The sequence below is a fragment of the Clarias gariepinus genome, chromosome 24 (genome assembly GCF_024256425.1).
Source record: "Clarias gariepinus isolate MV-2021 ecotype Netherlands chromosome 24, CGAR_prim_01v2, whole genome shotgun sequence".
In the NCBI taxonomy this organism is placed as follows: Eukaryota; Metazoa; Chordata; class Actinopteri; order Siluriformes; family Clariidae; genus Clarias; species Clarias gariepinus.
This window is the reverse complement of record NC_071123.1, coordinates 14,051,944-14,073,907: the sequence shown is the minus strand read 5'-3', so window position 1 is coordinate 14,073,907 and position 21,964 is coordinate 14,051,944. Positions and strand designations below refer to the sequence as shown.

The following is a 21,964-nucleotide window of genomic DNA, read 5'->3' as shown; positions in this document are numbered from 1 at the left end:
ACACATAGTGACAGAAACAGGGTCCATTCAACCCTAAAGTGTGAGGCGCTGCCAAGCCTGAGACTGAGAGAATAAAACAAAGACACGACATGCAACACAAGTGTTACAAACGTGTGAGTCAGCTCTTAATTGATAAATGACACAGTAGACTCTGTCTCCTTCTCTCTCAGTAAATCAACCAATCAATTAATATACACAATGAACACACAGAAATAAACGTTTGCACATGTGTCAGTTTAGTCTACAGTATGTGTCACACACACAAGTGTGTAAGAAGTGCTGTGTGTGTTTGTGTGTTTATGGTGTCTTTTTTTTTAGGGGTCAAGAGATGTAAGATGGTAAATAAATGAGCCTTTCCACAGTGATTCACACACAACAACTCTTTGTGTGGGTTGACAAAATGTGTTTTAGGATTTATACCCATCTATATCATTCTAACGCACTAAACGTGTGTATGTTTGTATATATGTAGCCTATGTACGTATGAGTTTAGGGCGTTTATTTCTCAAACACTAAGACCTTTCGCATTACAACTTCGAGTAAGAGAGTAAGAGCGTGGGCCAAGCGACACACACACGCACACACACGCACCTGTGATTTAGCCCGCTGTCCATGTCCATCTTCGACTTCTGATGAGCTATTCATGTTCACTCCCCATTGATCACTCACCATTCTCCAAGGGGAAAAGAAGAAGAAAGAAACAACCCGTCTGTCTATTATCAGCAGCAAGAAGAGCTTTCCAACGCGGCTATTCCACGAAAAAAGACAGATAAATGTGGATTCAAGAGACAGGAAAAAATACGCCGAGATGTACCGGGACCGTTTGGAATACTACGGCTGCTGGGACATCAGCGCCAAACACAATAACATCCTGTACTTTAAAAACAAGACAGAGAAGAGAGAGAGAGAGAGAGAGAGAGAAAAGCAAAAATCCAATATTTTCTCTATAAGTCTCTGCTCGCCGCCTTAATTTTTAAAATGCAATAGCGTCCTCTTGAGATGATATTTTGTTAATTACCAGCAAAAAAAAAAAAAAAACAGGTAGTCCACCAAATCACGTTTAGGCTACTGTTGAACTGCACTCAAAGCGTTAGCTGTAAGAAGTTATGTATGAAAAAACACGCATAATCCTTTTCATCTGTCCGTAGCAAAACGCGGCGCTCGCGGCATCTCGTGCGGGACTGTGCTGGCCAATGGGTTGCTTTTCTCTGCGTGTCCTAGGTTACCGGGCGCGCGAGAAGCAGGCTTTCATGTTAAAATCGCCGTTTAGATTATAAACGCAGAACGCGGACCGAGCGCGCGCTGCTGCTCCGCCCAACTGCCGCTCCAACCGCTCGGGTCCTTCCGAACCTCTGTTATATATTTATTTATTTATTTCTTAAACAGACGGTTTTGACTCGACTCCTCCGCAGCCGCGGTCTAGTCGAGTGAGATCCACAGTAATCGCCATAGGAGGATTAGTGCATATGATGTGCAACCAATGAGAAAACACATCTGCTGAGGTTACATATGCAGTGAAAATGGATTTGTTATAATACCCGAGTATAATAGGCTAATGGCACACATTTGGACTTTCTCTATTACTCTCCGTCCTCGACTCTGTGCTCTATCAGGCAATAAAAAGCAATATAAAGGAAAATGAAGTGGAGGATCGAACATCAACTTCAAAGTTACAGGTCACAACTTCGAAATCATTCCATGGGTTAAAATCTCTTTGGGTTTTCACTGCGTTCTCTGGTTTCACCCTACCAGTGACCAATCCAAAGTGGTCATTTTTATCATTTCAGGTCTCAAATTTATAAGTCCAAGATATTCTACATAGGTGGTGCAGGGCAGTGTTAAAATAAAATAAATAAATAAATAAATAGACTGCTTCTCCTTGCCGCATTAGACATAGTCATGTCATCAGTGAGTCTCCCCAAATAGCAAATGTAATTAATAAAATACATGAATGGAAATTATTCCAAATAATTCATAGAAAATAGTTTAAAAGAATGTCTGGCACATTGGTGCAGATGGTAACGTTGGTACAGTACGTCATAGTTCCAAAGTCTGAGCTTAAGTATTCCTTCCAACAGGATAAGGCGGTATAGAGTAAATGAATAAGTTTTTCCATTTTCTGCAGTTGTCCACAGTTTTCTTCCCATCTTCCAAAAAACACCACACAGCGCTATACTAAATTAGTAAATTGAATGAGTTCCTCTTCATATTATCCTAGGATAAAAGAAACTTTTCATGTTAACTCCAAGGTAGCAAGTAATGTTAGTTTCCAATGTTGTTAACTGTCATATATCAATAAAGCTTTGTATTTTCCTGATTTATTCTGACAAAATTGGTCTACCATGATCATTTTCTTTGATCATCCATTCTACTACTTGACTTTCCTCAGAAACAAAACAGTTTCACTTCCACTTACAGTTGTAGCCTTCTCTCATACAGTAATTAGTATGAAATGAGCAAATGCTATAATTAATGGTGTTCATGCAACTCATTAGAGTAGAGGAGGTAACAAAGTCATTCACAACCTGTAGTCTGTAGGATAAAAATAAACCCTGAATGCTTTTGTTATTATTGGCAGTAGGAGGTAGTAATTTTACTTGTTTAAATACTTTCTATTTGATTTATTTGTGCTTATCAGTTGTAGTTTTAAATCAGTTGTGCGTTTTTGAGGCAAGATTCATGGAAATAGTTTGAACAAATGTTTATGTCATTAAATGCAACCTTTGTTGCTATATTGACAATAAAGGCAAAGAGGAAAACACAAATCTGTTGTGTGCGCACACACTACCTCTACCTCCTCTGTTATAAACGTGTGTGTCTTTCAACCCAGCATGTTGTGAGTTTTTAACATGGTTACGTCCAAGGATGGAAGTACGGAGACAGTGATGCCCTTTTCTCAAATGCTATTTGTTAAACAACTGGAAAAAATTCTTGACTCACTTCAAGTCACTTGACTCACTTCAAATCTTAAAATGTTCAGGGGAGGCTGTAAATAATTGGACAAATACAATATACAGTATGTTTTAAATGTACTTGCAAATTTCTAAATATATATACTGTAGAATTATAGAATTACAGGGTTAAAAGTTTTAGTCTTAACATTTTTAACATCCCACTTTGGAGGAATCATAAGACATACATGAGCCTGAATCAAAATACCAGAAAATATTGCTATAAACTCTATTTTGAGTTAAACCCTATAATTTATTTTGTGTAATTATTTCAATTATTTTGTACAATGGTTGGTGTGTGTGTGTGTGTGTGTGTGTGTGTGTGTTTGTGTGTGTGTGTGTGTGTGTGTGTGTGTGTGTGTGCGACATACATCATCAATTTAACCCTTATGTTGTGTTCATTTTTGGCTCTCACTCATAATGTCCCCTGTCACTTTTGACCGGATAGTTTTTTTTTCATTATAAAACCACAATAATGCATATATTATCATCCAATGTTGCATTAGATCTTTTTATCAACGTAAGCTGTTTTGAACTTGTATTTGCTGTGTATGTCCTGCAGGCCTCATTTATCTGAACTCATACCACTTGTTGTTTTAGGGGGAAAATAAATAAATATATATATATATATATATATATATATATATATATATATATATATATATATATATATATACACATACATACACTGCCATTCAAAAGTTTGGGGTCACTTTCTAACTCCATGATCGTTGCTGATCGTTGCTGATCTCATTTGAACATCTAATGGTGAGATGTGTCTGCTACTTATGCTCTGTAAAGGCTTCATAACGCCTCTAATCTGAGGTGCTGTTAATTGGTCATTTTTCAGGCTAATAACTCTAAATGAACTTCTTGTCTGCGGCAGAGGTAGGTTTTGGTCTCGCCCTCCTGGGATGGCCTTCATGAGAGCCAGTTTCATTATGGTGCTTGATAGATTTTGCAAATGCACTTGACAATACTGTTCTTGCAAGAACTATTACAGAAAGTGTTGACTATAACAAATATTAAGATGTAACCTATTATACTATTTATCACAGAGTACTTTACTAAAGTGTTTAACAAAGTCACTTTTTTGTAACGAGTAATTTTTATTTTTACTGTGGTACAAAATGAAGTTGACCAGTATGATTTATTTATTGAAAACAAAAGCCCAAATGTACACAGGAAAAACACAACAATATTACAAATTTTATGTTATAAATACAAATACATTTTTATTATGTTATGTTTAAATATTATGAACAATACACTGTATTAACATATTTACAATTTTAAAGTAGCCCTGCTGTCATTTCTAGGACCCCCAACTTCCCCTGATTTTTCTCAGGAACACCATCAACCGGTTTGCTTGTGTACACTTGCATGTTCCAGGCATAACATGTCTTCACAATCACATGCTGCCCATATCTTTAAATGGGCACCGAGCCCCTAAAACCATCGACATGCTCATTACAGTTAAATGAGTGGGAGGTGCTCCGCCCACTTCTGCCAGACTTTCCAGCTTGTCTTGTTGACTTCGGGCTGTTTTGTGTGGTAGTCATCAAAGCGAATCACACGTGACAGCATATGGAAGGTCTGATTTGTTGCAAGATCTGTAGACACCACACAAAATCAACACACTCACATAGGTTCCAATGATTAATGGGTCTATCTCTTTCCAGCTGTTTACTCAAGTAAGAGTAAAATAACAGTGCTTTAAAATATTACTCAAGTAGAAGTAAAAAGTAGTCATCCAAAATGTTTTAGCAGTTAGTGGTATATTTGTATTTGTGACTATATATACAGTATATGGTATATATGTGTATGCAAGTGTTTCATGAGTGTGCATGAGTGAAATTAGATTTAAGCCGTATATGCCTCTACATAAAAATGGGCCTAAATATCGTCTCTTTTACTCGAGTAATACTGCTGTGATGACGACAAGTTAAAGATGACTGAGCTTGTAACATCCTGTTATTGCTAAACTAACACCATGACCCGGGATCTACTGCTGCTCGTGCAATAATAAATAAACACCCTATCACAGCGGATTGTGTGAAAAATTTAATATTGATGAAAATAAAGACAGATGTTTTATTAGTTGTTGTTGTTGTTGTTTTTTAACACGTTACATGCAGATTTTGTCACATTTACATTTAGGCATTTGGCAGACGCTCTTATCCAGAGCGACTTACAAAAAGTGCTTTAAAGTTTACATCATTGGATACATACTTACACTGGGTTAACTAGGTTAATAACTTAGTGCCATTAGTCCAACACAACTGTTTTTTTTTTTTTTTTTTTTTTTTGGGGGGGGGGGGGGTTAATTCAAGTACTAAAGAAACAGATGCGTCTTGAGCCGTCGTTTAAAGATTGTCAAAGTCTCAGTTGTACGGACATCTAGAGGAAGTTTATTCCACCACCTAGGTGCCAGAACAGAAAAGAGCCTGGATAAATGCCGCCCTTGATCCCTGAGAGATGGTGGAATGAGGCGAGCAGTGCTGGAGGATCGGAGGGAACGTGGTGCAGTGCGTGGTGTGATTAGAGCAGAGAGGTAAGTGTGTGCTGGGCCATTTTTAGCTTTGTAGGCAAGCATCAGCGTTTTGTCACTGATAATTGATATCCATGACATCTCGTCATCACGTCGCCTTGGTGACTGGTTTAGATCATACCTGTCTGATCGATACCATTTTGTAGATCTAAATGGAGTACCGTCTGATGTAATGCCAGTGAAATATGGGGTCCCACAAGGGTCAGTTTTAGGACCTCTCCTGTTCTCAATTTACATGCTTCCCCTGGGAAACATCATTAGAAGGCATGGGATTCGTTTCCATTGTTATGCTGATGATACCCAATTATACATCTCAACAAAACCAGATGAAATACCCAAGTTGTCTAGATTAACAGAGTGTGTCCAAGACATAAAAGATTGGATGACCAATAACTTTCTTTTACTAAATTCAGATAAGAAAGAGATATTGCTCATCGGCCCAAAAACCAGCACACAACAGCTTTCACAATTCAGCCTGCGTTTAGAAGGATGTACTGTTACTACCAGCTCAACAGTAAAAGACCTGGGCATGATATTAGACAGTAACTTGTCTTTTGAAAATCATATTTCCAATATCACAAAAACAGCCTTTTTCCATCTTAGAAATATTGCCAAACTTAGGAGTATCCTATCCGTATCTGATGCAGAAAAGCTAGTTCATGCATTCATGACCTCCAGACTGGACTATTGTAATGCATTACTAGGTGGTTGTCCTGCATCCTCAATAAACAAGCTACAGTTAGTCCAAAATGCAGCCGCCAGGGTTCTCACTAGATCCAGAAAATATGATCATATAACACCTATACTATTATCCCTGCACTGGCTACCTGTTCAATTTAGAATTAATTACAAAATAGTACTACTTACATACAAGGCTTTAAATGGTTTAGCTCCCACATACCTAACCAGTCTTTTGATACGCTATAATCCACCACGTCCCTTAAGATCACAACTCTGGACCTCTGGTAATTCCCAGAATTTTAAAATCTACAAAAGGGGGCAGGGCTTTTTCATATTTGGCTCCAAAGCTTTGGAATAGCCTTCCAGAAACTGTTCGGGGAGCAGACACGGTTTCCCAATTCAAAAGTAGACTCAAGACGCATCTCTTTAATCTGGCATACACGTAATTCATCTCATAACCTCATACTCCAGTACATCTGTCCTGAATGGCAACTACGCTAATTCTCTCCATCTTTTCTGTATTTCTCTACACATCCCGAGGCATCTGGAGATTGTGCCAGCTTTAGTAGACAAAGGCCAACCCTGCGAGGTTTCTAAGGCATCTTGAGAAGGACCTGCTCCAGCTAGATTCTGCTTTATGATTCTGCTTTATGATGGCTGGAGCTACCATCCTGCTCCTGTGCTTCCAGTGATCCAGACGCCATCTGCCCTCTGCACCTACTGCTGAACTGAATCTACACAACTTCTGTTATATTGAACTTTCACCTGCACAACACACATGATGTTATTTCTATCTGTTATCACCCAGATGAGGATGGGTTCCCTGTTGAGTCTGGTTCCTCTCAAGGTTTCTTCCTATTGCCATCTCAAGGAGTTTTTCCTTGCCACTGTTGCCATCACCCTTGGCTTGCTCATCAGAGACATTTCATTCATCATTCATTTAATTATCTAGACACATTTTTCTCACACATACACACTTCCAAATATTTTCTTTTCTTTTCTTTTCTAGAAAAAAAAAAAAAATCTTTAATTTTTTTTGTGAAGCTGCTTTGAGACAATGACCATTGTTAAAAGCGCTATATAAATAAAATTGAATTGAATTGACCGGAAAAAAGATTGTCAAAGAATTCTCATCATTATTTTTGTTGACTTAATTAACACTAGTGTTCGTACTTTTCTGTTTTAGTATTGGAGACAGATTCCTCTAAAAATTTTATGTTTTCATTCCCTGTCTACCGTGGCATACCGCTATGCCACCAGTTTGTGTGTGGGCATGTGACTACATGTGGTTACTGTTACTGCAGATGATTGGTCAAACGGAGTTATGTGATTATTGTTGATACATCTGATTGTTGAAACAAAGTCATTTGTTAGGTCCACCGGCTGCTTGAGCAGAATAAGTGGTAAGTCGAGTGTAGCTGTATGTAGCGGAGTTAGAGTAGCATTTCTTCTTCATAAATCTACTTAAGTAAAAGTAAAATGTATGGTGCGGTAAAACTACTCATAGAAGTAATTTTTTTTTTCATAAAGTTTCTCAAGTAAATGTAATGGAGTAAATGTTAGTTGTTACTACCCACCTCTGGTCACAATGGAGAGCGTGAGGAAAAGGTGAAAACAGGACTTGATTCATCCACTCAGGATATGGCATATAAGGTTAGGGTTAGGATTTGTTTCAATTTTTGGATGAAAGGAGATCTGAATTTTAGCTGGGTCTTTTTCCTCATCAGTGTCAGAGTCTTTCTCTTTGGGTTATACTCTGTGTCATCTTCAACCTTTGACTCTTCCTCTTCTAAACACTCCTCACTGTCAACCTGGCTTCTCTCCTCCTGATCACTGTCATTGTCAAATATAATTCCACGGCTTCACGTGCAGTATATCTCTTGGCCATCGTGCTGCTAAAGACTGAATTGTAAGGCCTCAAAAAGCTTTATATACCAGAGCTGAATAAAAGTTGTATGATTGTTGACAATGTTGCAGTTTTGTTATTTAACAGGTGTGGTAAAAATTAAGTTGTCAGTGGGTTCCCAAAGGGTTTGCCATGGAAGGCAAAAAGGTTCATAAGAAGTTTGTGTGTGTGTTTGTGCCCACAGACACCTGCATGTTCAGGTGTAATAAAGGAGTGTAGAAATGTGCTTAAACTCTGTTTTATACATTAATTGCAGTCTTACCCATTAATTTCCAATGACCGGTTATTTTTGACCACCATGAGTGTATAACAGTTCCATAAAACACACACATTTTAATAAAAATATCTCTTATTTATTTTAGGTGTTTAAATGTCATGTGTGAACAAAGTCACTGCACGTCTTGAGAAATAGATAACATTTTTAGAGAGAAAACTTGTAAATCGGGTCAGATTTGACCGGAACACAACACACACAAACATTATCACTTAGCTTAACTCAACTACCTCAAAACATTGAGACTGGACTAACTAACCAACACAAGCGCAAACAAACTGACCCACACCACCAAACTATCGTACACACCAACCTGTAAATGCTCTTTTGCACAATGTTCATTACTGGAGTACTTTTTGCACTAACTTCTTAAATTCTTAATTCTTGCTGCTATGTTAAGTTAAGGAATGTTTACTGTTTAAGTTTATTATCATGTTTTTTTTGCACTGTCACTTGGTTGCTTTTGTTTGCACATTTGCACGTGCACTTTATGTTGTCTGTTGTCTGTAAAAACCCTGTTGATAGTCTTCCTTAGCTAGTTAGTTTTTGTTAATTTATGTTGTTATTTATGTTAGGTCAATCTGTCCTGTCTCTGCTAGCCAGCTAAGTAGGCCTCTAGTAGTAATAGTTAGCTAGTTTAGTTTTTCTGTTAATTTTGAATTGGTCCTAGAAGAACGTTGTTTCGTTTCACTGTGTACTAACTGTATATGGTTGAAGTGACAGTAAAGCCTACTTGAACTTAAACTTGATGGTTACTGCAAAATGTTACCAGATAAACCTCTATGAGTGCATGGTACAGTATAAACAGGTGCAAAACTGCATTATGCAGATGCCTGTTAGCCAAAACCTGCTGCTACACATATGCAGGTGTGCACACACTCTACTGCCGAAACTTGTGTTTACCAACACACCCAGTGTTGCCAACTATTTTCAACGGACAGTAGCTAAAGTCTGCTCGAAAAGTCGCCAAATGTCGCTAGATTACGTCATGCGTATATATATATTGCTGACGTAATTACGTCGTATTTGCATTTTGCGTGTTTTCCCTAATCCTTCCTCATGTGTCCAATATAATTATGTACTTAAGCTTTGTAACAGTGAGTAATATAAGTGCATCGGAAGAAAAAATAAATAAATAAAATAAAATAAAAATTGTCAAATTAAATAGTTTTATTTCAAGCAAAGGAGAAGCAGGTAAGTGATAGGTCCGTTGCAACACCGTTTGCACATGTGCAGCTCATTCACATCCATGTTAGCTCCTGTGCAGTCACGGGAATATGCTGCTCCTTTCAGCCGGAGCTAGCGCTCACTGATCAGAGCAGACACAGGGAGATAAGTAACTGTACCGGGAAAGCAAGACCTCGTGCTTACAGGACAGTATTGGCGACATTTGGAAACTTGCTAAGGTTTGTCCAAAAGTTGCTAGATTTGTCACTAGGCGCTTTAAAAAAAGAAAAGAAAAAGTCGTCAAGGCGGGATCACTTAACGGCGGATTCGCGCATGGGCAATTAATTTGCAGTCAAGACTCGTAGGAGTGAGCATCTCCTGCTGTAACTGCAGCGGGGGGGGACTCCTGTGAGAGGACAGGCCTATCTGTGAGTGCTTTGGGACGGGGGAGGAGCCAGCGGCGGCAGCTGCTGTGGCAAGTTGAGAAGAGTCAGTACAGACACATCAGAGTCTCCAAAAGTCTCCAGTAACACAAGAAAAAGTCGCCAGATTTGTCGCTAGTCGCTTTTTAAAAAAATTGTCGCTAGAGGGATTTGAAAAGTCGCTAAATATAGCGACAAAGTCGCTAAGTTGGCAACACTGAACACACCCGCAATTCTCAACATTTCTTAACAAGTTAAGCAACTCCCTCCCAAATACAAATTACATAAGAAAAAAAAAACTAAATTAGGAACTGTTTAATTTACATCTGCAATTCTGTGCGAATTTATTTATTGGTGGCTGCCCAATACCACCAACACCCCCTCTCCCCCTTTTCCCCTCCCTTTACTACTGTTTGTATAACCTGCTGCAGCACAATAATTTCCCTGAAGGGATCAATATGATCTCTCTCTCTCTCTCTCTCTCTCTCCTTCTCTCCCCCAGTTTTTTTTCTAAAATATATTCATGTCCAAATCCTATCCATCCGGTTAGGGCACTCCCACATCAGTGACAGCTATCAACCAGAGGGGGCATAGGCTAACACACTTCTTCCGACACACATTAAGCCAGTAACCCCATCTTTTTCAAACCATCGCTCATGCACCCAGGGATCGGAGTAACATCCTACTGCAGCGTTATCTGATCCTTTTCATTTGAGTTAACTCACACATGCACACAAGTGGCTAGTATCACTATGATTGATGTGGGAGTGCAATTATGCCATGCCTCTGAGAAAGCATGGCCACCAATCTACTGTCACTAGGCTCCTGGCTACGGATGGCTGTAGCCCCACCTGGAAATGGAACTAGCAATTTCTGTATAATAGGGTGAGCACTTTACCACTGTGCCACTCAGGAGCTGGACCGTATGCTTTATTCCAGAAACCCAGACTAGGGATCTTAGGACATTATTTCAAATATTATAATGTCCTAAGATATTAATTAATATCTATATTTGTGTGAATGGTCTAAACTGCCTAAAAGCCTATTTAAGTTTATTTTAGCATGACCTAAAATATCAAACAAATATCTGTTTATATACACCAACTACACACAGGTGTAATAAATTTTAAATACTATTAATTTATGTCTTTTTTTCAGTAAAGCAAATAATTGATATATTTTGCAGTGTTTCTTTAGTAAAGCATGAGCTAGTAAGTTAAAGTGTAGCCACAAATGTGTCTACCAAATTGACAATGATCCCAAGCATGCTTCCAAAGTAGTGGCAGAATGTCTTAAGGATAATACAGTTAAGGAAATGGGGTTGCCCTAACATCAATCCAATGGACTTCCAATAAGTTTGTAGTATGTGCAAGCAAGGAGCCCTTACAACCCTGACTCAACATAAAAATCATTCTTAGGGGGCCTTAGTATTAGGCAATTACAACCTGGGTAAGTTGCAGCTACTGTAGGTGCTGCTAATCATCAGCCCTTGATTAATTGTTCATTAGCCGGTGTGTAGTCCTCAATATAAGCAGAGGTTTTGGCAGTTTTCTGGTCTTCAGCATTCAGGTGTGTATTAACACACTGTCAAAAGGAAAATATATAAGCAATGGTCTTAGAGAAGTAATTGTTGCTGCACATCAATATAGAAAAGTTAATAAAACCATTTCCAAACAGTTTGGAGTTCAACATTCGGCAGAGAGAACGATTTGTGGACAGCTCAGCACATTTACCCCAAGATCATAAAAGTCAATGACAGGAGCAAGTCCATGACAGCACAATTAAAAAAAGACTGAAAAAATTCAGTTTGTTAGGAGGGGTTGGCAGGAGAAACCTCTTCTGTCTGAACAAAACACAAGAACAATGCTCTATTGACAGATGGGACCAAAGAAAAGTTGATTAACCTTAATACCCAGCACCATGTTTGGCCAAAACCAAACAGCTTTTTAAGAGAAACACACCATATTTATTGTCATGCAGGTCGATGAATGGGTGATATGGGCTTCTTTTTTGCAACCACAGGACCTTGGCACATCGCAGTCCCTGAATTTACCATGAAGTATACCAGCATATTCTCGAGGAAAATGTAAGGTCATCTGTCCAACCATTAAAACTTTGGTCATGCAACAGGACAATTCTCTGAAGCACATAAGTAAATTCTACATCAGAATAGCTGAAAAATTTAAGAACCAAGGTTTTTGAATAAAAGTCAGCAACTGACTGCAGGTTATTGCATACTTACAGTAGTATTTCCGACATGGTTTTTTTTTTTACTATTCGGCTTCATTTTGGTTAAATGAATTTTGTCATGGGGAAAACAAGTTATATAGAATGTTGTTTTATTTGCTTAATACCCGCTCTGATCAATTTATTTTCATTATGGATTTACACACACAGACACTTAAAACATAGAATTAAAAGAGGGAGCACTAACGTTTATACGTGACTAATAACAAAATGTGTTGGCTCTTCTTATTTACACTTATTTATAACAGAAGTTTTATTAGAATAAATAAGAACAGCCAACACAATTTGTATATGCTGTAAAAGAAGATAGCAAAAATAGGCTTGTTACCGGGAACTTAAGGAAAAAATAGGGTACATCTTGTCTCCTATTTGCGTCTGGCAACAGCACCTCATCATCACAGGCAATGTTCTCCAGCCAGACAGTGGGGGAAACGCTGTCAAAAGCAGCCAGACATGCTCCTGCATTAATATCAACACTGACCTCCTCCATTGCTAAAAATAACCCTTCAATGGGATTAAGGAAAAGCATGTACAGTGGCAGGTAACGTCATCAATTAACTAATTTTAAAAACAGCAGTCCAAAGGGAAACTTAAGTCTCACAACGACAACAAACCTGGATTTCTCTGTTCCATCTACTTGGTTATTGAAAATAAATATGTTGTCTAGGGTGTCAAAGAGAGTGTTTAGGCAAGGTTAAAGCCAGTTTCATCAATGCACAGTAACTCATGGCCATGACATTTTTTATCCTATTGTGTGATAGTGTGAATGGACATGAAGTAGACAATATTGTTTTGCTCTGGAATGTACAGTACCAATATACAGAAAACAGCACAGCTTACTTGCAAATATTAATAATCAAGTTGTTTAAATGCTTATTAGAACTGCATTCAAATTGTACTCTATGTGGTTTATGCCTTTTTCAGGAGATGGCACAGTGCAGATAAGTTCACCAAATGGATGTTGCTAAATGATAGGATGTTTCTTGGGTTGGAGATGAGAAAATGTTTGTTAATTCAGTCATAAATGTATAATTAAAAATAGGTTTAGCATTAAATAGTAAATCTAGACAGAAACCACTGAACATAGACATTATTTCATTGCTTTACTTCTTGATAAAATATTCAGTATATTGTAGTTGTTTATTAGTAATGACATTTGTACAGAATGTAAAGTAAGTTTGCCATTTTTCAGTTTAATTTTAATAAATTATTTATAGTGTACACATTTGTAAAAGGGTAGCCATGTTGATCAACTAGGGAAACCTGGGTGCACTGTAAGATAATCAGTGTTGGGGAGTAGTTAACTACAAGTAGCGACGCTACTAACTTAACTACATTTTTCAGTAGCTTGGCAGTAGCTCAGTTGCTTTTTAAACAGTGTAGCTTTTCCAGTAGCTAACTACTTTTTGCAGCAAGTAGCGGTGTAGCTGCGCGAATCAGCGCGATGCAAAGATATTCTTCTTGTTAGATTACAAACTCATTTTTTGCCATTACCGCCACCTGTTGTTTAATCACGCATCTTGCGGCTAACGGTTCACTGACGTACAGAAGTGGGTTGACACACCCATCCATGATGGAGCAAGACGTGGCGGCAGATTTGGAGGATGGAGAAACAACTAACGTTAATTACCCATGGCCTTATTTGTCCAAGTTCATGTCTCTCAAAGAAACAACAAGTAAAAGTTACACTTTTGTATGCAATCTTTGCAAACCAAAGTTTAAAACGCTGTCTACGTCGAAGACCTCAAGCACAAATTTAAGGACGCACATACAGGTGAGTAATGGCCATTTTAAATGTATTAATTATCCTGCTTTATTGCTCTCTATGTTACATCAAATTTCTATTTCTGATTTAATTACAATGACCCGCCATGATCTGTCCGCCAGTTTGGTAATGAACATAAAAGACCACTAACGTTAACGTTTGCGCCATCGTGTTTGTCAGTTGAACAAAAAATGTAATCTTAGTTTTTTATTGCACGACAAAGGCTTTGATCTAATTAAATTGCTATTATGATTTTAAAGAGTATTGTTTTAAACACTAAATATTTTACTTAAAACATTCCTCAGACACTTATTCAGTTATTTATAATATACGTTGTTCAAAAAAAATCAAAAGTAGTTTCAATGTAGCTAGCTACTTTTTGATAGTAACTTGTAGTGTAGCTAACTACTTTTCCAAAAGGGTAGCTTGACTGTAGTTTAACTACTTTAACTTACGAGTAGCTTGTAGCTTGTCAAACTACAGTTTCAGAGTAGCTTCCCCAACACTGAAGATAATATAATTGTGTGGTTGGATTAAAAAAAAAATCTATTTGAAAATAGATTTTAAAATATAACATTTATTTATTACAAAACAATTTTGTAATACAGTTTAGTCTTTACCAACCTACATATCTACGCTGTGTTTGTATGTAAAGTGTACAATAATACATAGTTCATTTAACACATGGTTGATTAAAAGAAAAAACTTACCTGGGGACTTCTTTTTTGCAATTCTAAAGCAGAAAGTTTGAATAATTTGCGCATTACAGTGTTGCACATACAGTGCTGTGAAAAATACAGTACTGTACCTGTGGTGGTAGCCAGTGGAGCGGTTCAACATTACTAGCAACTTTATATATGTACATGTACAAATACTACATATGACCTTGAATACAATATTTTGATTTAATTTTTTTTAATTAATGTCACATTTCAGCCTACTTACCCTTCCCTCCATCTACCCATATATGAAGTGTAACATTAAGTATTAAAAAAAGAACTAAACAGCCTAGTATTAGATGGCACTGTTTTTCAGAAAACCCACAGCACTTAAACACCAGAGCACTTTTAGCTATTCTTTGCATTATTATGTTTAATAAATATATAGGTAAATATATATGGGTCAGGATTGAGAATAAAAAAGTAACATTTTTATCAGCACAACCTAGGCAATATACTAAACTGAATTTTATTTTGTTTTAACCAACTATACACACATGACTGAGCAAAAAAATGGTCACATAGGCAAAGAAATGGAACAGATTCAAAAGATCACATGTGACCATAATAATAATAATAATAATTATTATTATTATTATTATTATTATGCACATAGGAACTATGCAGTCATAAAATAAATTGAACATATGATGAAAACCAACTCTGTCAGCAAACATACATTTTATGGTAAAGATATACTGTAATATATAATAATATGCACATTTTGTGAGTTCTTAATTTTTTTCTATCATTTCAGTAGCAGGAAAATGTATGTTTTTTAAAAGTAATAAAGTTAATTCTTCATGACATATCAGAAAAGCCATATGCACAGTTTACAAGTACACTATGTATGGAAAACACTGCATTGGGGAAACAAAACGTATAAATCGCACACAAGACAAATATAAACTAGAGGTAATGATCTTGGAACAATACTGGAGTTGTTAACCTGATTTTTCTCCCATAATAAGCCATATTTGAGACCAAGTTCTCAGGTTTTTCTCAGTATGAAACAGTATATCAAGAGATACATTTAAGGAGATGGAGAAAAGGTTTAAAATCAAATTCAAGTCTTAAAAATGGCTCATTTCTGTCTAGCAAAAAAAGAAGAGGTTTGACATTTATCATTTTGGATTTTCCTCTGCTATGAATGATGTGCTGTTGCAGTTGTCACACAACTATGTTGTCTGTCTGCTCTGATCATGTCTACAATATGCTCTCTTTGATCTGTAGTGATCAGTCATGTTCTTTCTTCTAACAGAGGATGTCTATTATTTCTGCAAACACATGATATAATGTTAATGTTTTTTTGGAATGAAATAAAATGTTACTGTAACTCATTGTAACTATTATTATACTATACACTTACCTAAAGGATTATTAGGAACACCATAATAATACGGTGTTTGACCCCCTTTTGCCTTCAGAAATGCCTCAATTTTACGTAGCATTAATTCAAAAAGGTGCTTAAAGAATTCTTTGTGATATGGTGCATTATCCTGCTGGAAGTAGCCATCAGAGGATGGGTACAGGGTGGACATAAAGGGATGGACATGGTCAGAAACAATGCTCAGGTAGCCCGAGGCATTTAAACGATGCCCAATTGGCACTAAGGGGCATAAAGTGTGCCAAGAAAACATCCCCACACCATTACACCACCACCACCAGCCTGCTGTCACGAAACGCCAGCAGAGGGCGCCATGCACAGAGACGCCATTTTGTATTTTCTGTGTTTCTTTTTGCTTTCTTTTAAACCACATTTCCCAATGTGCACCTTGGTCAGGTGATTGGAGCGCTTACCTGAACCAAGGCAGATAATTAGAAGTAAGCTAATTAAGTTCTTTATAAATAGTCTTGTGTTTGGTTTCAGCCTGGTTGTGCATTTGTTGAGTGACCTTGTTGAAACTCCTTTGTAAATTTTCCATGTCTCTGTGTCATGCCATTTCCCCCTTGACTCCTGGTTTGTTAAGTTCCTTTTCTGTTTTTGCTTATTTGGGTTGTTTGTATATCTCCTGTTTTAGGTTTCTTGTGTTATGTTTTGCTCATTGTGTAGCTCATGTAATGTTTAGTTGTTTATGGTTACTTCCTTGCCAGGTTAGCTCTAGTGTTTAGCTCTAGGTTTATCTCCTAGCCTGTGTAATCTCCTAGTTCCCAAGTTTCAGTCCTTTAGTTTCCTTGTGTTTCTGGTTATGTTCTGATTGTGCAAATAAAAGACTCTTTCCGTATTCTCACCCTTGCCACTATGTTGCATGTCCACACCCTGGTTCCGTAACACCTGCACAGTGGTAACGTGCCTTAAAGTGGTAAGGCATGATGGATCCATGTTCTTATTCTGTTTACGCCAAATTCTAACTCTACTGTTTGAATGTCTCAACAGAAATTGAGACTCCTTAGACCAGGCAACATTTTTCCAGTCTTCAACTGTCCAATTTTTGTGAGCTCGTGCAAATTGTAGCCTCTTTTTCCTATTTGTAGTGGAGATGAGTGGTACCCAGTGTAGCTGTTGTAGCCCATCCGCCTCAAGGTTGTGCATGTTGTGGCTTCGCAAATGCTTTGCTGACATACCTCGGTTGTAACGAGTGGTTATTTCAGTCAAAGTTGCTCTTCTATCAGCTTGAATCAGTCGGCCCATTCTCCTCTGACCTCTAGCATCAACAAGGCATTTTCGCCTACAGGACTGCCGCATACTGGATGTTTTTCCCTTTTCACACCATTCTTTGTAAACCCTAGAAATAGTTGTGTGTAAAAATCCCAATAACTGAGCAGATTGTACAACCATGCCACGCTCAAAAGTGCTTAAATCACCTTTCTTTCTCATTCTGAAATTTAGTTTGGAGTTCAGGAGATTGTCTCGACCAGGACCAAACCCCGAAATGCATTGAAGCAACTGCCATGTGTTTGGTTATTTAGATAATTGCATTAAAGAGAAATTGAACAGGTGTTCCTAATAATCCTTTAGGTGAGTGTATATTACAGTAGTGCAAACAGTGCAGAAGTGTGTGTGTGTCCTCCTGGTAGAGGAGGGGGCTGATTATGTAACCTGGAGTTTTTGTATTGCTTATATTAAAGTTTCTCATGAGCTTCAACAATCTTTGTAATTGCACCAAAGCTCAACACTTGGTCTAATTTGCTGAAAGTGACTCACTAGAAAAAAAAAAATCAATATATTATTGATACTAAATTGCATACTTAAATGACTGCAGAGTGATTCATTCATTGTGCCAACACTGTAGCACTTTGAATTATAGCTTTTTATTTTTAAAATCAAGCTTTACAAAAGATTCTGGCATTTCTGTATCAATTCTTCTTTGTTATTTTCTATCATTACTGGCTTTATTTAAAAAAAAAAACTTTTATCATCATTTTGCTGTCTAACTTTTTTACATGTTTAAATGGAAGCAATAACACGGTTTACAAATTTGCATCAATTTATTTCTAATTTTAAAAAGATTCAAGATTTCAATGTCATCTCAGCTCGGGCACCCGCCCAACCATCCCCCCCTTTCCTGCAGTACAATTTGACATCTCCTACTCCTCAATTTGCACGACGTAAAAACTATTACGCACACCCACAAGTGCTGAGCACAAAGGTGACATTTACTGATGGAATAATTAGCATTTAGAAACTCACATTAGGCCACTGATACTCATAATGATGGTTTAGCAAGTGATAATGACTAAGTATTGTTATGAAAATAGACAACAATGAAAGTTGAATGAAAGTGTTGTAAGAATAATGACTATTATAACAGCAAATGAGCTCATTATCATTAGGAATCAGATAAAAGCATCTTATTTAAAGGTAATCCAACATAAAATTGTGCCTTTAAATAACATATGAATGGTTTTTAAAAATGGTTAAAAGATTGAAATTGGAAATTCATATAATTATTGTAATTTAACATGTGAAAATTTTAATCTGTATGTATTTGTGCCACATGCCACGATGAGTCCCAATGTGTAATGCTTCCAATGTTGTTTACCGTGCACATACAGTAATGTTGCTGAGCCTGGACCTGTGTGTGCATAGGGGCCTGCAAAATGCATTAGGCCAGGATCCTTCCCGTATCAAATGTTATTGTTGACAACCTTGATTAGAAGATGAAGTCAAACTGACAAAAACCTCATGAGAATGACCTGAGAGAACAGCAATCAGGTAAGCTTGTGTTCTTTCTTCAAGGTTTACAGTCTAGGGGAAGTGTCAAATAAAAGCCCTTAACAAATGTTCTGTATTTTACAAATAAATGGTAAACTTTCAGTGTAGTGAGGACATTGGTATAGCAATGTCAAATGGTTCCCATGTTTACAGATCAGGTAGGAGTAATCCTTTACTGGAATTTTCTTAGGGCCTCAGGGCAGGCAAGGCCGGCTCTGTTGTAATTTCACCAAGCATTAAAATAATCTTCATTCTTGTTTTTTTTTTTTTTTCTGACAACATTTCTTCCGAGTTGACAGTTTAAAACTATCCTTTCCGGTTTTGCTAATATGTTTGACAGTGCTTAACCCAATTCCAGTAATTCAAAAAAAAATTTTCTTTGCATGATGAAGGCCAATCATTTGGTTTTTGGCCAGGCAGTGTAGACGTCTTGCAGAAAGACTGCACAACAGCCCACACAGTTAATAGACTACAACTGACTGTGACAAGTGTCAGAGATGTAGTTTTTCCTGATGGCATCTAATGGATGATGCATCGAAAAGTTTGCTTAATAATCATTTGTAAACTGGAGCTTCACTTTTATAATCTGTGGCATTCCCCAAAGATGTACTCTAGGGGCGTCCTACTTTTGTCAGTTTTGTTCTATGTGCTATTTATGGAGTGCACATCCACACACACACACACACTAACATGCACACTCATTTTCTGTAAAATAAAGGCTTAAATCTACCTGACTCGATCTTGGACTACTTCCAATAGTATTTTACAAGCTCCAAATAATCTTCCAGTGCCACTATACTTTTTTTCCTTTGTACTCAGAGTATGTTTGCCTTCTTCCCCCATCTTTATTTTACTTTTAAACTTTTCTGTCATTTTTCTATAGTCTTGTGCTTGACTCTCAATTTTGGGCCGGATTTCATTGTCTCATCATGTAGCAATCCAACTATGGCTGTTTTATATTTTTTCCACAGATACTGTGAGATGTTTTATATTTACAAGGCTGTTGAGCCTTCCCCTGGAACTTATATTGTTATTTTGCTCCAACTTCCAGACATTATAAACAGCATATTTAAAAAATTGCTTTTAGATTTAAGTAGACATTATATATGACATATGTGTTGTTATTTTCACCTCAGCAACAGAAAAGTAAAATTAAAACTGAAAGCAGTGGATGGATTGTGACGTGAAACTTCACACACTTTATTCATCAAAGTACATGCAGGAAAACAGTGTTCACGCAAGCATGTAATTTAAAATGTTTTTTTTTTACTTACATGAAATGAAAATCCATAAAAAAAATCCCTGTTATTCAAAGCACAAAGGGAAAAAAGGTTTCTGTGATTGACCCATACTGATAGAGCTTTTGTAATACATATTACAAGCACTTTGATGTACTGTTTTAACCCTATACAGTATAACACCATGCCAGTTGTGTCACTGTTTTAAGGATCTAAGTTCATAATAACTGAATGCATCAATTGATAATTTGGAAGCTTTTTAAAACTAGATTATTTATATGCTTATGTTATTTTTAGATACTTTTGAAATTCAGTACAGTGAGCAGAATAAGTTTGTCAAAGGAGCTGTCAAAAAACATTAGGGACAAGATTGTACACCTGTACAAGGCTGGAACGGGCTACAAAACCATCAGCAAGAAGCTTGGCAAGAAAAAGACAACTGTTGTGAATATTTCCAAATGGAAGAGATACAAATTAATCCCAATCACCCTCGGTCTATGTAGAGCTCCATGCAAGATTTTACCAAATAGGACAAGGATGATAATGAGAAAAGGGATCAGCCCAGAATTACAAGCGAAAAGTTCGCACTGTTTAAGCTGTTGTCTAGAAGAAGACCCCGCGGGCTTTTGGATGCGGCAAAAGAGGCCTGGGAGGAGCAGCCTTCTCCCTTATGCTTAATAGTGGAATATGAACGAGATCTGCATCAAGTACGCCCAATAGTACAAAAACACATGGATAAAGATCAAGCAGAACAATTCAGAATGTATGACTGGCCAGGGCAGCCCTTTAAGTTTAGCTTAAGCTTCTGCCTTGCCCGGTGACAAAACATTATTGTGGCACTGTGCAAACGTTTGGGCACGCTACAGAATCAGTAATTAGGAACACCTCCTCTGGCAGATATCACAGCTCGCAAACGCTTATTATAGCCAGCTAAAAGTCCTTCAATTCTTGTACTTGGGATTTTCTCCCTTTCTTCCATGCAAAAGGCTTTTAGTTCTGTATTATTTTTTGGTCGTCTTGCATGCACAGCTCTTTTAAAGGTCCTACACATTATATTTTTCATTGAATTTTAATATGATCTTTAGGGTCCTAATGAAAAGTTTGTATTATACGTTAATTAAAAATTCAAAAGTTTAAATTTAAGTACGGAACCTACGCGGAAGTTTGTAATATCGCCTGACAACGCAGAAATTGAAAGAATGGACATGCATCGACCCGTTTGTCTTTCTCATCACTGCATGTGCATGAATTAACGGGCTGTTGCGCTGCCGCGAGCAACAACAACAAAACCAGAGAAACTTACAGAGAGAGATACGGACGCTATGTGTTTACTGATGTGTTTACATGACTTCTTAATCTTTGACAGTCATCGTTATAAACCATCTAACGTTACAAAGGTAAGCATAATATAGTTTTCCGACTACGTACACAGTTTGCAACTAGACAATCACCTTAATGCATTGTTTATTATAAACGTGCGATTAGGGATTATATAGAGACGGATGTACATAGAGAAGAAGCCATAACCATGTTTTATGAGAGTGTAAGTTAACTTACACTCCGCAGTCATCGTGATTATTAGAAAAGGCGATCTGCAAAGACTCATAGTAAAATAAATCACACTCACTGAGCCTGGTGAAGATGAAGCAGGAACACGAAGCGTTAGTACAGATCCATTTTTAGAAGCAGCTTCCTAGTAAAACCTGCTTTATATTGACCCACGTTTATAAAGCAGTCTGGTGAAAAATGATTATCGCAAACATGAACGCATTTAGGTAAATCAGCGGGGACGTTAGCTTTAAAAACTAAATTCAGCCACTGCGTCCTCAGTGGCTCAGATACCTAACCCTAGGTAGGTACCCTAGGTCACTAACCGTAGGTAGTGAA

At 37.3% G+C, this 21,964-nt stretch overlaps 1 protein-coding gene across 1 annotated transcript in view; it reads right to left on the bottom strand.

Moving 5' to 3' along the window:
* The window catches only part of fibcd1b (fibrinogen C domain containing 1b), a 164,180-nt gene extending 163,360 nt beyond the window's left edge, over positions 1–820 (bottom strand). The window contains exon 1 of the mRNA XM_053485870.1: positions 592–820. Within this exon, the coding sequence (XP_053341845.1) occupies positions 592–672 (81 nt within the window). The 5' untranslated portion in view covers positions 673–820. The remainder of the gene's footprint in view (positions 1–591) is intronic.
* Positions 821–21,964: the final 21,144 nt, after the last annotated feature.